Below are 17,885 nucleotides of genomic sequence, written 5' to 3'. Positions count from 1 at the left end.
CTGCTCCTGCAAAGATTTACAGCCCAAGAACTCCTTACAGAATTGCTATGAGTTGGAATCAACGCAGTGGTACAGCGACAGCAGATGGCCAGGTCTTTTTTCCTGCAGAGCTACCGGGTAAGTTTGAACTACCAACGTTTCCATTAGCAGCCAGCACTGAGCCATTGCCCCACCAGGTTCTTTAATGCTTGTATCTACCTATACAGGAGGCTTACATTTCATAAAAAGTAATGGAATTTTTCCATAAGCTTTTTAAAGTCCTCTTATATGTTTGTATATATGTATGGTGCTGTGAGCTAATGTACTGGACTGCAAAGTTAGTTTTGTACCGCAATATTGGCAGTTCAAGCTCACCAGCTACTCCTCAGAAACCCTCTACAGGGTTGCTATGTGTTAGAACAGACTTGATGGTACTTAACAACAATAACAATATATATCTATATTGTAATGGTTATGAGTTGGGCTGCCATCCTCAAGGTCAGCAGTTCGAAATTACCAGCCGTTATGCACGAGAAAGTTGAGGCTTTCTGATCCTGTAAAGATTTACAGCCTCCAAAACCCTGTACAGATTCACTATGAGTTAGAGCCGACTCCATGGCACATCACCACCACCAACCATATGCATTTATATAGTATACAGATGTGTGTGTGTGTGTGTATGTTGTTGTTGTTAAGTACCATGGAGTTGGTTTCGATTCATAGTGACTCTGTACAGGGCTTCTGAGGCTGTAAATCTTTATGGGAGCTGAAAGCCTTCTTTCTCCTGTGGAACAGCTGGTAGTTTCAAACTGCCGACTTTGGGGTTAGCAGCCCGATTCGTAACCACTACACTACCAAAGCTCCTTTTATATATATTGTATGTATATATATATATATATATATATATATATATGTATGTGGTGTTGGAGGAGAATACTTAAAGTGCCATGGACTGCCAAAAGAACCAATAGATCTGTTTTGGAAGAAGTGCAGCCAGAGTGCTCCTTAGAAGCCAAGATGGCTAAGCTTCATCTCTCATACTTTGGACATATTGTCTGGAGGGAACAGTAGCTGGAGAAGGATATCATGCTGGGTAAGGTGGAGGGTCAGAGAAAAAGAGGAAGACCCCCAACAAGATGGATTGGCCAGGTGGCATCATTGATGAACTCAAGTGTGGCAGCGGTGGTGAGGTTGGCCCAGGATCGAACATTGTTTCGTTCTGCTGTGCATGGGGTCGCTATGAGTTGGTTCCGACTCGATGGCACCTGACAACAACGTATATATATACTAAAAAAATTGTTTTTAAAAAGTACCTATGTTGTTGTTACATGCCATCCAGTTGGTTCTGGCCCATAGCAACCCAGTATAGGATTTCCAAGGAACAGCTGGTGATTTGAACCACCAACCTTTTCGATCCAGTTCATTATCCTGCAGCACCACACCAGGACTCCTATAATGTGCTCTTACCATTTGTAGAATAACTTCCTTTTTCAAAGTATGCATATTATAATAGTCAATTTGTTCCAAAACCTCTTGGGATAGATGGTGCAGGTATTTATTTATTATTGCCATTTGATCAAGGGCAGGAAAAGAAAAGCACAGTGCTGAGAATAATTGACTTCAGCTGCCCTTTGCTCTCAGTGTGCTGCTGTTCAGGTGACTCGGGCTTTCAGTTACCAAATTGCTTTCCTGGACCTGAGAATGCACATGAAATAAAGAGAAGTACTAAAAGAAGTACTTAGAGACATTTGAATACAGTGCATCAGAAGGAATTTCTGTAAAACAGTTAGATCACACTAGCTGGTGTTGCTCTTTGTTGTCATTGTTAGGTACCATTGAGTCAGTTCCGACGCATAGAGACCCTGTGTACAACAGAAAGAAACACTGCCTGGTCCTGTGCCATGCTCCGTGTACTTGCTGTGTTTGAGCCTGTTGTTGCAGCCATTGTGTTTGTCTATTTGAGGATCTTCCTCTTTTTCCCTGATCCTGTACTGTGCCCAGCCTAATGACCTCTCCAGGGACAGGGCCTTCCTAATAATGTGTCCAGCAGTCCATGGTATATTGAATATTCTTCACCAACACCATAATTTGAAGGCATCACTTCTTCTTTCAGGCTTCTTTATTAATTTTCCAGTGTCATATGTATATGAGATGATAGAAATACTGTGGCTTGGGTCATGGGCACCTTTGTCCTAAAGTGGCATCTTTGCTTTTAACACTTTAAAGAAATCTTTTGCACCAGGATTTGCTCATTGCCATATGTCTTTTGATTTATTGACTGCAGCTTCTATGGGCATTGACCGTGTATCCATCCAAGTAAATCCTTGACAACTTCAATCTTTAGTGCATCCATCATGATGTTGTGAGGATTTTTTTTTTCTTTATGTTGAGGTGTAAGCCATTTTAAAGGCTGTATTTTTTCATCTTCATCAGTAACTGCTTCAGATTCTTTATGCTTTCACCAAGGAAGGTTGTGTTATCTGCATATTGCAGGTTGTTAATGAGTCTTCCTCTAATCCTGAATCTCCTCTTCTTCATATAGTCCACTTTCTTGGATTATTTGCTCAGCATGCAGATTGAATAAGTATGGTGAAAGGTTACAAGATTGCTGGCACACAACCCTCCTGAAGGTTGCATAAATCACTAAAAATCACTAAGTCTGCACTTGCAAGGGAACCTTCCAGAGACAGTATTCTTTTTTTATTTTAATGTTTTATTGTGAATTATATGATAGTGTACATGGGAGAATATTAGCTTTACATTCACCTATCATATATCGGTATATCATTTCATTGCCATGATTATAATCCCCTCCGTGCATCATCAACTAACCAAAGGGTATACCCTGCAAGCCTTCCCCCTGGTCGTCAGCACACAGCCCCTCTCCTTCTCTGGGTCTAGAGTTCCTAGTCGTTCCCTCTTTCCATGTCATCATCTCTGCCTCCATCTCTGGCATCACTGTTTCTCTGGGTAGGGTCCTGTACTCTGCTCTTCTCCCTTGATGGTCCCAAGGACCTCCTCTCCTGGATTGCAAAGTCAATCACTCCCCTCCTTTTGCTACAAAATGTTTACCTTTACATTTCCAACCCTCACAGTCAGTCCTGATAACAATTATTCACTGTTGTACCATATGAGTGCTATCTCCATCTCCTTTCATCAGCCCTGCCCAGACAGATTGGATACTACTCAGTGGAGAGTCTACCTTCCTCCGTGCCCTCTGGATCTAGGCTCCCTCTTGAAAGCTTGTAAGCCAGTCACTTCTTGCCTTTGTAACCCCCCACTTTGGGTAGCCAATGTCCAAGTTGCCCATCCCTGTGTCTACCCTGTGTATCAAGGGGGTGGGAATGATTCTTGCTGTGAAGATTTGTTCCCTCTTTTGAGCTACTGCATCCATAGGTGTAGGTCAAGTTCATCAAATTGTATCAGATTATTCTTTGTTTTCCTCTGTCTTCTCCTAGTTGAGCTCTGATCATCCAGTCATTGAAGCCAGGTCAAGTGGATATTATCTGCAAGTGTGGGTGTTCTTGTGTATATGCCTTCACTTCTTATCAGCTGGATGCTTCACTCTCCACTCCAGTCCTCTGTGGTTATGTCACTGACTCTGGGCTCAGGAATCCCCATGTCTTGCCACACTGCTGGCCAACCAGATCTCCACCTGGGTTCACAGGAGTGTGTTGAACGTAGTAGGGCTTAGCTTGCTGCTTCATTGCTGTTTTTCCCTCACTTCCCCTTATCGGTCTGCTCATGTATTCCCCTGAGTCTTAGTCCAGTGATGGTATTCTTAGCCTGAGGGCTAGGAGTAGAGTAATAATTTTTGCTACCGGTCTTAATGGATCTTAAAGCTCACCTTAAGGGTTTGTTGTTGTTAAGTACCATCGAGTCGGTTCTGACCCATAGTGACCCATATAGGGTTTCTGAGGAGTGGCTGGTGAGTTTGAACTGCCGACCTTGTGGTTCAAGTTGTCTTTGCAGTCCAGTGCACTAACCCACAGCACCATACCAGGATTCCACCTTAAAGGGTAGGTTTCCTTTTAAGTCCTACCAGGAAGAAGGATGAGGCTTTCTGCTCCTGTAAATATTTGCAGCCTTGGAAACCCTATACAGGGTCAGAACTGACTCCATGGCACATCATCATTATCACCACCAGGGTGACCCTAGAGCCTCAGGCCCAGCTCCTGAGGACTACTTTTCCCAGCTATCCCCACTAACTTGTGCCTGGACAAGCAGGCCCTGTCTTGCTCATGACCTGCCCACGTGCCTGTTAACCCAATTCCTTGATCTGATGTATTCTGGGGTGGCCTGAGTGGTCCTGCCCAGCATTAGCCTGTTCATGAGAAAAAGGCCACCTCCACTTACTCCTGCAACTCAGCTCTCTGCTGCCCCCACGTGCTTAGAATCTAGATGGGCAGCAGCTGCCTGGGTATCCCATCTGTTTTGCTCACTAGGAACCCAGTTCTTATAGGAAGACTCTGGGGAGTACCTTTCCTCTATTTTGCCTGGCCTGAAAGAATTCTGATGTGTGAAGAAGATAAAACCGCCACTGCTTAGATAAGCCATTTCCATTACCCCTGTGAATAACTCTCTTAAGGAGTCCTGATAGCATAGTAGATTATAAGCTGGTTGCTAACTGCAAGGTCAATAGTTCGAATCTGCTAGTCACTCTGCTAGAGAAAGAGGTCTTCTGCTACAACAAAGATTTACAGCCTCAGAAACCCTCTATAGGGTCACTATGAGTTGACATTGACTGGATGGCATACAACCACCACCACCATCACCATAGCTCTCCTGATGTCTGATTTCCACATAGATGGGTTTTGCTACCTCCCTGAAACTTTCCCATATAACTTATAGATCTTTCTTTGAGGTCTTTTGGCAATTACTTTCCAAATAAGCACTTTCTAATATGTTGACTGAGGAGCAAGATGAGGTTTTCTGCTCCTTCAAAACTGTGTTGTTGTTGTTAGGTGCCGTCTAGTTGGCTCCAGCTCCTAACAGCCTTATGCACATCAGAACGAAACACTGCCTGGTCCTGTGCCAATCTCACAATTGTTGCTATGCTTGAACCCATTGCTGCTGCCACTCTGCCTTGGAAACCCTATACAGGGTCTCTGGGAGTTGGAACTGACACGATGGGACTTAACAACAACAACAACATGTTTACTATGTTTGCCAATTTTCCTTCTGTGTATTGGAGTCCTCTAAAGAGGGGCACATGAGGACAGGGCCCAGAACCTGTAAGACCTTCTTGCTTTCTCATTGGGCAGTTCCTGGGACAACACTCAGGGAGCTTTCCTTCAGCCTGGAAGGAAGCTGCTGTTCAAGTGTTCTTCACTAGGCCTCAGAATCATCTCAGGGAGAATGGCGGGTAGAGCCTTTTGAAAACACAATCCTAAGCCCCACTCCTAGTAGTTGTTTCAGGAAATGAGGGTGGCATGCAAGATTCTGTTTCTGAAGCTCTCCAGCTGATTTTGATGTTTCCCCTGCAAAGGATGACTGGTCCACACAAGGTGCACACAGATCCACACAGGCGTTCTCATTCTTCACTCAGCTTATTTCTGCGACCCACCATGGACTAGGCAGGGAGCCCCAGTAGAGAACAAAGGAAAACTTGCCTTGTGGAGCTCACACATACAGGCATACAATACATGCACACGCACTGAACTACCCATGCCACCGTAGTAGTGCTAATTAGTTTGAGCTATTGTGGTTGGTTGTTCTAGATGAGGCCCTATGTTCTCTTCCCTGCAGATTCTCAGCACTCTGGTTAAAGGAACACATAGACCAGTGACCTGCAAGATCCGCATTCTGCCATCGGTAAGGACAGTGTGCTACATTTGAAGGCACATTCTCTCTGTGATGTTGAGTTTTGGGGTATGCCTGATTCTTGAGGAGTGGAAGTAGGTTTGGAGGAGAGGGTGGAGCCAAGCCCACTTTAGGAGCTGGCAGCTGCTCCTTCTGGTGCTTCGTTAACCACCCAGGGTGGTCCTTTTCCTCAGCTGGAGGATACCCTAAGCCTCGTGAAGCGGATCGAGAGGACTGGCATTGCTGCCATCGCAGTTCATGGGAGGTGAGTGAGTGGTCGCCTTTCTAGTGACTGACTTTCTGGGTAAATGATAATGTGTCTCTTTAACAGGTGAAGAACAAACTTACTTTCCCCATATTCAACCAACTCAGCCTAACTCGTTGAAATTCTGTAAGGCATGAATCCTATCAAATCATCTCTCTGAGCTTGCATTTATTTGCTTTTGCTTCATTCATTGAGCACTTATTGGGTGTAGATACTGTGCTGAGCTTTAGAAGTACAGAGCGAACAGAAGAAATGCCTCTATGCTTAGGTTGTGTAAGTGGTGGAGACTGAGTGTTTTGCTCAAAGTTGTATCGTGCTGCCAAGACGTAGTGGAACTAGAACTATGACTCTGAATCTCATTTACTCTCTAAATTTTATTTATTTTGTTGGTGTGAAGAAAACACACAGCAAAACATACCAATCCAACAGTTTGTGCATGTACCATTTAGTGACATTGATTACGTTCTTTGAGTTGTACAGCCATTCTTACTGTCCTTTTCTGAGTCATTCTTCCCTCATTACTATAAACTAATGGTTCCCTAAGGTTCTTATCTAATCTTTGATGCTGTAGAGAGAGTTCTTTAAAAAAAAAAAAATGCTCAAGACAGACTTCTTTTTACTAATTAAAATAAACTATGGATTAGTTTTAAGATTATTTCAGAAGATATTTTTGGTTTAAGGTTTAAAGATGATCTTGGGGCAATAGATGATCTTGGGTCCATCCATGCTTCATGGCTCGAAGTCTAAAGTCCTTGATAATTTGAAATTTTGTTCTGCATTTCCCCCTTTTGTGAATCTCATTTACTTTTCACAACATTGAGCACTGACTTCTCAATGGCCCCAGGCATTCTGCTGTTCTTGTAAAGGCACTGTCCCTTTTGTCTGCCCTTGTTGGACTGCCAGCTGTCACAACACTGCACAGTTTTTTTCTCTGTAGGTAATGTGCTCTCTGCTGAGAGCTGAGGTGTGGCTGAAGACTACCCCTGGTGTCCAAGTCAGATTCCCTCCCTGTGTCTAGGACATCTCTCTGTGAAGAAGAATATCAAGTCACCAGGCTCTAGCCAGAGTGACCTCTTTTCTCTAAGTGATGTTCCTTTTGGCCTCAAGGGTCTTGTGGGGCCAGTCCAGGTTGCTGTGTCTCTTATAGCCAGAACCTAGAACCTCAATATGGAAAACAGGGAAAAGCAGAGCTTTTCTGATCAAAGCCGGGAATGGGAGGTGAAGGCCACGTGCACGTGCTCCTCCCTCCCAAGGCAGCAGGCTTTGGGCTCAGATTGCCTGGATCATACCTCTGCTGCTTGTTAGCTGTGTGTCTTTGGGCAAAATACATTAGCTTTTCTGAGATCCATATTCCTTATCCGGAAATTAGATTATTTTTGCCTTACAGAGCTATCATGGAGCTATGAGATTGTGAATGGAAGGCAATGGCACAGTGTCTGACACACAGGTTTAGGTTGATAAATGAAACTAGTACTTTTAGTAGCAATTGGAAACACTAAGAAGAAAGATTTGGGTGGGGGGTGGGCTATAGCTAAATAAGCTGGGAGTATTGGGAACAAGAGAGGCAGAGTGGACCGAGAGGGCCTTGACTCCTGTGTTGAGGAACATAGTCAAGGAGAAAAGCCTAGAAAAGAGCTGGGCAAGGGTTTTCTGGTGACTCTCTCTCCGGCTTGTTCGTGCTCAGGTCATGGTTTATTTCAGTGTTCCTAAGGCTTGCTGGTTCATACACAAGAACTTGTAGCTGACCTTGAAAGGAAGGATCCTGGGATTTGTGGTCCTGCCTCCCTGTGGTTTGTCGTGGCACCCATGGCCTCTTCTGGCTGCTTTGGGCACAGGGTCTACCCTGCACCAGGTGCCTTTCCCCTGGATCAGCTGTGCAACTTGGCCCCAGCATAGGCAGCTGTGTGGGAGGAGCCAGTCTGAATGGTGGCAGCTGTTTCGAGTCTCTTGGGAAGAGCAGGACCAGGACAGTAGGGGCAGCCTTTTACTGGTCCTGTCCCTCATCTGACAGTCAAGGGAGAACCAGGGCAAGGTGGTGAGACCTTGACATCCAACCACACATATGGGTCCCCTGCATCCATGCTGCTCCTGCCCTTATTGCAGTGATCTTGTCTGGAGCTGGCAGAGACCCTTGATGGCCACCTGGCCTTCCCCAGGTTCAATAAAGAGAACAGCAGACTTTGGCCAGAGTAACCCTGTGTGAGATGGCACTCAGTCCTGAACCCTGTCTCTATTTCCTAGGAAACGGGAGGAGCGACCCCAGCACCCTGTCTGCTGTGAAACCATCAAAGCTATTGCTGAAACCCTCTCCATTCCTGTCATAGCCAAGTAAACCTCCCTTCTTTATCATTTACCTTTTTATGCCTGACTCATTCAGAAAGGATTTGAACAGGTTTACAAAACAGGTTTACAAAGGTGTTGGAAGAGGTATAGCCAGAGTGTTCCTTAGAAGCCAGGATGGTGAAACTTGTCTTTTATCCTTTGGACATATTATCAGAAGGGAAGAATAGTCCTTGGAGGACATCATGTTTGTTAAAGTGGAGAGTCAGTGAAAGAGAGGAAGACCCCTAAGGAGTTGGATTGATACAGTTGCAGCAGCAGTGGGCTGAAATATAACAATAATTGTGAGGCTGGTTCAGGTAGTGTTTCTTGCTGTTGTGCATAGTGTTGCTGAGTCAGAACCAACTTGATGGTATGGTGCCTAACAACAACAGCAAAAATGAAATGGTGTAAAAAATGACCTTGAGGGAAAGAATTAAAAGGTGAGACAAAAAGTGAAGTTGAGAACTAGTGTTTCCTGGCTCCTACTAACAACTGCTCTGAAAGGAATCACATTAGAAGGTACTGGATAAAGTGGGAGAAAAATGTGGAACAAAAGTCTGAACTATGAAAGAGACTAGGCTTACTGGTAAACCTCCGAGATTATGGCCCTTAGTCACCCTTTATGTCTGAAATTGAACTTGCCTTTGTGGCTCAGTTTTCAGCCAAACAATAGACAGACCTATAAAGAGAACAGTTGTTACCCTTATAGATTCAGAAAGGATTTGAAGAGGTTTACAAAACAGGTTTACAAAGGTGTTGGAAGAGGTATAGCCAGAGTGTTCCTTAGAAGCCAGGATGGTGAAACTTTGTCTTTTATCCTTTAGAATAATCAACCATTTGAGATCAAAAGTTTACCTAAGTACAAAGTTCAGAAGGATTCGGAAAGAAGGAATTCAGAAAAAAGGATTCAGAAAGAATGGAAATAGGAAATATAGGGAGGGTGTGGTATAAGTGATATTGTTGTTGTTAAATGTTGTTGAGTCAATTCTGACTCATAGTGATTCTGTATAAGGTTTCTGAGGAGCAGTTGGTGGGTTTGAACTGCTGACCTTAAGGGTTTGCAATGCAGTGTTGATCCTACAGCGCCACACCAGGAGTCCATTGTAATAAATGAGATGAAACAAAATGTGTATGAATTGCTGAATGGAAAACTGATGATCTGTTTTGTAAACCTTCACCCAATTCACAATTAAAATGTTAAAAAGAAAAAAGTGAAGTTGAGAATGAAGCTGCAGAGTGCCTCTCCTATAAGTCAGTTCCATCGGCCTCTGTGTGTGCAGGTGAAGATGGGTCCAGGGCATTGTAATGGATGGCTTGAGGGTGGAAGTGTTCAGGGACAGGGAGGAGCAAAAGGCAGCCACCAAAGCAGGCCCAGTGGAGAAGGTAATATCATGCCTAGAGGTAGGTGTGCTGAGTGTAGGGAGCCATGTGATGAGTCCCAAGCCACAGCACATAGGAGGCAGAAGGCAGATTACACTCAGAAGGCAAGACGAGCATTCTGTGCAGCTACAGGATCCAGAAGCTTGACTAGCAGATGTGAGGGACCAGTGACCAGCCCAAAGGCTGAATAGTAGTAAGACAGCTTCCAGCTGCCGCTGGGGAGTTAGCCTGTGCCAAACAGATAGAAGTCCTGCTTTGCATCTTAGGACAACACAGAGGCTGATGGGGTTTTGGGACAGCGCAACTCCAAAGTCCTGACAAGAGGCCTGCCTGACTGGTATGGGAAGGGGTCTGGTCTTCCCCAGAAATTTGGAGAAGGTAGGACTACTCAAACTTCTGGGCCCTGTTGTTGCTACTGTCTCTTAAGGACTACCCTTCATGGCTATTTCTGACCTGTGGCTGACACCTGGCTCCTGATATAATAAATGAGGACAGGAAAATTTCTGAGGAGGCCTTGGAGCCGAAAGGTGGAAAAAGGGAAATTGCAACCAAACTGGGCTCTTCCTCTAATGATTAGTGTGTCTGTTTCCCTCTCCAGGGTTTAAATAGATCCCTGAGTGAGCATAGGTGGCTACACAGCCTAGGGGCTTCTGATGGTCCCAATACTCAGTTATAGATCCATGTCTTCAGATAGGGGTTACCTTTAGCCAGCTATTGTTAGGTGAAATTGAGACAGCTCTTAGTCATAGTGACTTCTTGTAGAGCAGAATAAAAAGTTGCCCAGTCCTGTACTATTCTCCTAATCATTGCTACGTTTAAGTCCATTGATGAAGTCAGTCCCTTGGTCAGTGCATCTTGTTATGGGTCTGCCTCTTTTTAGTTCACCTTCTAGTTTAGCTACAATGTGGAAGAAGGAAAATCAAGTTTCTGAAATATCTGTCTACTAAGTGCCATGCATAATCCACGCTACTGTACATATATTATCTCTCTTGGAGCTCCTAACTACATAGTAATATTATAGTCCCCACTTTGCCAAAGCTTTGAGAGCTGAAGGGGCTAGCTCAAAGCCACACAGCTAACGTGTGACCAATCTGAGAGTGACTCTTTTATGAAAGCACTGATACCATGATGGAAATATTCCTAATACCCTTGTTGGTTTTCAGTGGCGGCTCTCACGACCACATCCAACGGTATTTGGACATAGAGGACTTTCGACAAACCACGGCTGCATCTTCAGTGATGGTGGCCAGAGCAGCTATGTGGAACCCGTCTGTCTTCCTCAAGGAAGGTCTGCGGCCCCTGGAGGAGGTCATGCAGAAGTACATCAGATACGTATGTCTCTACACTTTTCTTACTGCCTGCCTCATTCCTGCAGAAAGCACTTTCTGTGAGCACCTAGCCCCCAGCAGGCTTTGTTGTTTTTGTCTCTTTGTCATTCTTGTAGTAGAGCACTGTATCTCTCCAGCAGCAATATGAAGAGAGGATGCTGGGTACATGTGTCCTTACCATCATTTCCTAAAACTTCTGGAGGTGGTGGTAGTGGTGGTGTGAAGTGCCATGGAGTCGGTTCCGACTCATATCAACCCTGTATAGGGTTTTCATGGAGCAGCTGGTGCTTACCCTAGAGTGCCAGTGGAGGTCATAGAAAATGATCTTCTAGACCCAGGATTCTGATGGAGCCCCAAGCATATGATGTCTTTTTCTCTCTCCACACACAAACTCCACACGCACATGCACATTGAAGTGGGTCTGTCTAACTGAAGACACCTAGGCCCAGGGGGTTAGTACACGACTAGGAGGAGCATTGATGTTGAGGACAGATTGTTTCCATAACGATTCCTCACCTGGTTATCTGTCAAAATCACTTCTAAAAGTTGCTCATTCCCAGGATTCTTTAGTCTGTGAGCATCTCTTTAGGGAATATCCAAACCCACTGCCATGGAGTCTGTTACGACTCATAGAGACTCCATAGGGCAGAGTAGAATTGCTCCATAGGGTGTCTAAGACTGTAAATCTTTACAGGAGCAGAAAGCTTTATTTTTTTCTCATGGAATAACTGGTGGGTTTTATCTCTCAACCTTATGGTTAGCAGCCCAGTGCTTAACCCACTGTGCTACCAGTACTCCTTTGTTAGGGCATAGCTTTTTCTAAATCAGTTTCTCCTCATTGGAAGCTTGAAGGGGCATCTCCTTACAAAATCATTTTTTGATGAGGTCTCCTGCCTTGTGTCTTTGACACTACTCTGGAATTGTGTGGGACTCTGTAATCTAATCAGTGTACCTAGAGGTAGAAATTATGAGTGGTCCTCAAGTCCCTCATGAGGGTTGAGGGTGTGGCCATAGCCCTGAGCGGGTTTACACCCAATCTTCAGTCACACAAGCCCTCTGAAACCCATGGTTGTGGGTGGATAGTGGCTGCCAGGGTGTGTGGGTGTGGCCATGACGCTGCAATCTGGGCCTGGTTGGGAGCCCTGAGGCCCGTGTCCAGGACTGGGCAGCCTCTGTCCTGGTGCCTCTCCTACTCCAGCTGCCTCATCCTCTTGGTTCTGTGTGTTCTGTTGTGCAAGTTGATGCTTGCCAGGCTCTCCATGGCCTGCGTTAGCCTGATGCAGGGGTGAGCAAGCATCACCTGCCTTGGTCCAAGGCAGTAGTCTAGCTCCTCTGGATGCTTGGCAAGTCAGAGGCAGAGCAGACATGTTCAGTAGTGCTGAGCTTGCTCACTGGGTGAAAGGTGATGTTATCGTTTCTGCTCAGCCCATCCCTTGGCAGCTCCTCAAGAGGGTGCGTTGTCCCTGAGAAAGGGAGTGGCTTTCAAGCATAGGCAGGGCTGCTTGCTTCTGGTCCAGCCAGGTGCCTTCTGTTCCAAACAAGCTGAATCAAGGCTTTGCTGCTGGCTGGGGTTTACCCACATATTCCTGTGTTATCCCAGGCACTAAGGGCATAGGCCCAGGAAGAGAAAGAACAGCATGGGAGGGTCCTACAAGGCTGGACAACCTTCACTCACTGCTATAACACTGGGAGATGTGTTCATTTCCCTTCTTTCCTGCCTTGCCCCCAGCCAGCTAGGCTTCTGTGGGACAGTAACGTTGCCTCCATTTCCCAGTCCGTGGAGTAAGGTAACAGCTGCATCTCACTCTACATAGATAAGTGAAGTGACAAGTGACATGTACAGACATGTTTGGTAAATGGTGCTGTGCTTTACCCATGTAAGAGGAAATTGAAAAGAGAATACTTTTAAGATGTGGGAAGGGAAGGTCCCCACTCTGATGATAAGAAGTAGGAAGATCTCCCCACTGTCTTGGGACTGGAGCTGCCAAGTCAAAGTTTGGCTTGTTTCTTCCCAGGCTGGAAGATGCTTGGCAGCAGTTTCTCAGTGGTAGTCTGTGGTGGCTGAGGGACTTTGAACCTCATCCAGGCTGTCCAGTAGAGAGTGCTTCTGACTGTAGGCCTCAGTAAGGCCCTTGAGTTTGTACCACTCCCTGAGGAGCAGATGACAGGGCAAGAGATAACTCTTACAGAGTCAACACCACCTTGGCTGCTGGCCCACCTGTGATGTCTACATGGAGACCCTTTCTCTGCTGTCAGAGCATGTCCTCAGAGTCTCCAGGTCAGCCATTGGCTCATGCCAGTTTTCCTCTTAGGCAGTGCAGTATGACAACCACTACACCAACACCAAGTACTGCTTGTGCCAGATGCTTCGAGAACAGCTGGAATCGCCCCAGGGAAGGTTGCTCCATGCTGCCCAGTCTTCTCAGGAAATTTGGTGAGAGGGGCCATGGGCTGCTCATCTCTTCTGCAGATGTTGCCAAGCTTGTTCTTGAACCCTAAGTTGACTCTACCAGGGGGCCAGGGACCCAGCCTTTGGAGATGGTTGTCAGGGGTGGGGTAGGGTGGACAGCATGTCCTCATGGAAGGGGCGGTTTGGAACTTTCTGTCACTGGACTGTTCTCAGCAGCTGTGTTTTGGGAACCAGGGCACTAGTAGAATGGAGGACTGTGAGGGCTGGGCTTGGGAATTCCTAGGGAGGAAGGGCTTTCCCTAAAATGGATTTGTTACAAGCCAGGCCACCAAGACCCAATGGTCAGGAAAATTGGGTTGTAGAATGTCACCTGTGCCCACAGCCCACCAGGCTGCAATCTGAGAGGCCATCCCTTGGTCATCTAGACCTGGTGTAACTCTCCAACTCAGATGGTTAATGTTTGAAGACCTTTCCAACCTGGCCTAGTACTGCTCATACAGTTTCACTGTCTACCTATCTGCTTCCCTGTATCCAGGTCTACTGCCTTAGGTAGATTTAGCTGTCTATAGTCTAACTTCTTCTTTTCCTTAGGTAGATTTAGCTGTCTATAGCCTAACTTCTCCAAAGAAGCCTTTCCAAACACTCTTGCCCCAAGGGATCTATCTTCTTGAAATTTTTCCAGCCCTCAAGATGCTTCAGAAGAAAAAACGTCTCACCAGAACTTACCTTTCCATACTAGGCTTGTGGTGTTGGTTCTGTCTCTACCCTACATACCTTATGTAGCTTGACCAGGTGTCTTGTGAGCTTAGGAGAAAGTGTGTAACTCTGTAGCTCTGGGTTGCACCTCAGAGGGCACCCAATGTAGACTAGGCCCATGTAACTGTTTGGGTACAAGACAGGAGGTGAGGACCCACTTAGTGGTCAGGCCTGTGTCGCTCATTCTCTCTTATGATGAGGCTTTGCATACTCCAGGTGCTTGATTAGCTAAGATCAATTCAATCACTGCTGGCTGAAGAAACTCACCTATGTGTCCCTCCTCAGGAAGGAGGCTAGAGTCAGAAGGTGACATTTAGAACCTTTTTCTCCCAGCCCAGCTAGCCCATCCTTACATGCACTCTCCATCTTCCAGTTCAGGCTGATTCTATATGTGGGTAGGAGGCATCATAGGTGTCCAGGGCTCGCTTTGGTATATGCGTGGGGAGAAGTTTCTTAGTGGTGGAATCCTGGGCTCCTCTAGTAACTTGGAGGCTGGCTACACTAAGAAACTTGTCCCACTCTACTTCTCCCTCTACAGTGAGGCCTTTGGCCTTAGTACCTTCTATGAGGAGACCACGCGGGAGCTGGATGTTCGGCGGGCGGAGCTCTTGGCCCGAACCCCACAGGAAGCCAGGGAACAAGTTGAAGATGACTGCGGTGTCATTAAGATGGCTGTCAAGTTTGACCGGTGGGTCTCCAGCTTGACCTTGATCTAGGCCAAGCAAGCTGGCTGCTGTACATGGTCAGTGCCAAGCTTAGAGACTAGAAGTTTCCTTGATTTAGATACTTGTTCTCAATTTTCACCATCCCAAAGAAAGCATTTTAGGATGGAGGACGTTTTCTGTAAGCCTAGTCAGCACTGTTAGGGTTGTGTGTGTTGTTGTCCCAAGGGTAACTGAATTCTGCTGGTTCCCAGACCCTGAGAAATTAGCTGCTCACATGGAGCTCCCCAACAGCAGCAGAAACCTGTCCCTCATGTGGCTCTGAAGCCCCTGCCCACACCCTGTCCCGTACCAGCTATGTGTGCCCTCTCTAGGCAGAAGTAGTGTTAGACTGATTGTTGCCTGGGATTGTGAGTGAGCTTTGAATGGTGTCCCCCTTGTTGCCCTTGACATCTGGGATCTGAGCCTTTCTTCAGTCCCTAGGCCCAGACCAGGAGCCAGCTTGGGTGTGGAGGTCCCTGAGACAGCTGTTGAGCTATCGGAGAACTCCAGGTGGGAAGTTGGAGTAAGACTTCTCCCACCGTGTCACTTTGCTGACTGACTCTGGAACCCGAGTCTGCTGGGTCCAAGGCAGCAGCTGGATTGTCCTGACACTTGACAGATGGAGTCAGGGTGGGCAGTGAACCAGATCCCCAAGGCTGTTATCTTGCCATCTGAGTTTGCCACTTCTACCCACTGCCTCCTGATTTTGTCTGACGAGGCAGGTTGGGCCTGCCTTCCTGACTGTTGGAGGCTGTTTTTAGGTCATGGTCCAGAGTGCTTGGAGTTCACTTCCCCCTACCTCCCCTAACTTCCCAAACATCCAGGTCTACTTTTAAGTAGAACCGAGGTCCAAAGCCACTGGTAGGGCAGAGATGGGAGCCTGAAGGCAGCAGGGTGATGTCTGAGGTGCTCCAGTTCCTGCAGCTTCTATTGGGAACTGAGTAGGACCCCTGCTCAGGGAGGGAGTGGTGGTGGTGGGTGGGCCTTGACTCTTTAACCACCTTCCCAGGAGAGCATACCCACCCCAGATCACCCCCAAGATGTGCCTGCTGGAGTGGTGCCGGAGGGAGAAGTTGGCACAGCCTGTGTATGAGACGGTGAGTTACCTGTGCCATCACTCTCAGCATAGCCCCAGCTTCTACCCTGAGCTCTAGATTGCTTGCCTGGAGACTGGCCTTGCCTTCTGTGGGCATGCTGCAACTGCTAGTGGTAGTCCCTCTTCTCTACCAGTGAGCTTGTTGTCCGATTCACGCCACTCTCAGAAAACTGAACTAGGGGCCTAAGTAAGGGGCTTCTGGGCATTGCCAAGGCAGGGGAGAGACTTCTTTGCAAAAGGCTAATTGGTTTAGGAAAGAAACTCAGACCTAAAAGTTAGGTAGTCATGCCTTTGGATCAGGCCTCAGCCAGTGGGGCACAGATTTGGGGCCCCTGGAGTGGATCCCTTAAGGCCATCTTGTTTCACTGCTGTTGGTCCCTGTAGCCATGCCTTGTTGACATTGCTCTGTCTTGTCTGGACTGGCTTCCTGGTCTCCAGCTCTGTGTCCCTCTCTGTTGAGTTACTTTTCCAAAACATATGACCTCTTGCCCTCTTTGTCAGCTCCCCATTGCCTTTAGATCAAGCCCTAGCACCTCAACATATAGCATAAGACTCCTCCACGTGCCTTTCTGCCTCAGTTCTGACCCCTTCAGCCCTCTGCTCCAGCCTCATCACCTGGTCCCTGTGCCAGGTGTGCCTTCTCTGCTCCTGTCCTTGTCCCCCTGACCTGTTTGTTATTTGGTGAACGCTTTATGTTTGGGGGCCTGGTCCATCCAAATGTCAGCAAAGGAGGCTCCATAGTCACATTCAGCCAAGGACTCGATGGCCCTCTACTTGGCCCATGACAGAAATGCAGACACTCTATGAAGTCATTGTCTATTTGTGTGCTTTTCTTTCCTGAAGATGCACCAGGCACTTCTCTGAGGAGAAGCATGTGGTATGGATAGCTTGGCTCTTCACTTGCCTTGGGTTGAAAGTCCTTCCCTTGAACTGCCTACAATGTGACCCTGGCCATAGGCCTCCAGGGCTCTGTCTCCTTGTCTCTTTGCAGCCATCTGTTTCCTTTGCTCTCCTTGCACCAGGTTCAACGGCCCCTAGATCGTCTGTTCTGCTCTGTTGTTACAGTTGCTGAGCAAAAGTACCAGTCCACCTTGTGGTAAGCTCCCTCATCAGTGAGCATGAAGTTCAGGGCAGTGGCCCTAGAAGGTTGGGGGCTGGGAAGCCTGGGCAGTGGCGTCCTTGGGTGATGACCCCTTCCTCCCTTTTGGCAGCATCTCTGCCAAGTGTGGGTAGAATCAGGTCTCCCAGCCTCAGCTCACCTGCTTATTGCTGCATACCTCCTCTGCTCAGGGACAAGTCCAAGAAACTGGCAGAGCAGGCTGCGGCTATTGTCTGTCTGCGAAACCGGGGCCTTCCTGAGGGTCGGCTCAATGAGGAGAGCCCCACCCTGCACAAGCGCAAGCGGGAGGCTCCTGACCAAGACTCTGGGGACTCCAGAGCTCAGAAGCCAGCCTTGTCTGGGGAGTTGTTCAAGAAGACCCTTGTGGCCTTGGAAAGTGGAGAAGATAGTCTGCTGGAAGGCAGGTGACCACTGTCCCTGCCCTGGTCACCTCTTCTGTGGGCCTTACCCTTGGATGGCTGTAGGCACTGGAACATGAACAGACACCACTGGGCAATTTGCTGGCCCTGCCTGGCAGGAGTTAGAGGTCCTGACCTGGGCTGTCACCTGGGGCAACAGCCCAGGAGTAGATGACATGTCTCTTGGTAAGCCTGAATGATAGGACCAACCTCTGAGCAACTTCAGGATTTTCTCTGAAAACAAGAGCTTTTCAGGCAGCACCTTGACATTAGTCCAGTGCAATAAAGACACCCCACCCCCACTCACGGACTGACTGCTGCATCT

General features: G+C 47.1%; 1 protein-coding gene across 1 annotated transcript in view; it reads left to right on the top strand.

Annotated features, from left to right (window-relative positions):
* DUS2 (dihydrouridine synthase 2) overlaps positions 1 to 17,607 on the top strand; it is a 41,569-nt gene extending 23,962 nt beyond the window's left edge. Inside the window, exons 7-15 of the mRNA XM_006860226.1 lie at positions 5,728 to 5,793; positions 5,976 to 6,046; positions 8,288 to 8,374; positions 10,912 to 11,080; positions 13,389 to 13,510; positions 14,781 to 14,930; positions 15,956 to 16,043; positions 17,065 to 17,138; positions 17,333 to 17,607. Of these exons, the coding sequence (XP_006860288.1) occupies positions 5,728 to 5,793; positions 5,976 to 6,046; positions 8,288 to 8,374; positions 10,912 to 11,080; positions 13,389 to 13,510; positions 14,781 to 14,930; positions 15,956 to 16,043; positions 17,065 to 17,138; positions 17,333 to 17,570 (1,065 nt within the window). The 3' untranslated portion in view covers positions 17,571 to 17,607. The remainder of the gene's footprint in view (positions 1 to 5,727; positions 5,794 to 5,975; positions 6,047 to 8,287; positions 8,375 to 10,911; positions 11,081 to 13,388; positions 13,511 to 14,780; positions 14,931 to 15,955; positions 16,044 to 17,064; positions 17,139 to 17,332) is intronic.
* Positions 17,608 to 17,885: the final 278 nt, after the last annotated feature.

The sequence above is a fragment of the Chrysochloris asiatica genome, unplaced genomic scaffold (genome assembly GCF_000296735.1).
Source record: "Chrysochloris asiatica unplaced genomic scaffold, ChrAsi1.0 scaffold00037, whole genome shotgun sequence".
Classification (NCBI taxonomy): Eukaryota; Metazoa; Chordata; class Mammalia; order Afrosoricida; family Chrysochloridae; genus Chrysochloris; species Chrysochloris asiatica.
Note: the sequence above shows the minus strand (reverse complement) of the source record. Positions and strands in the feature narration are given on the sequence as shown.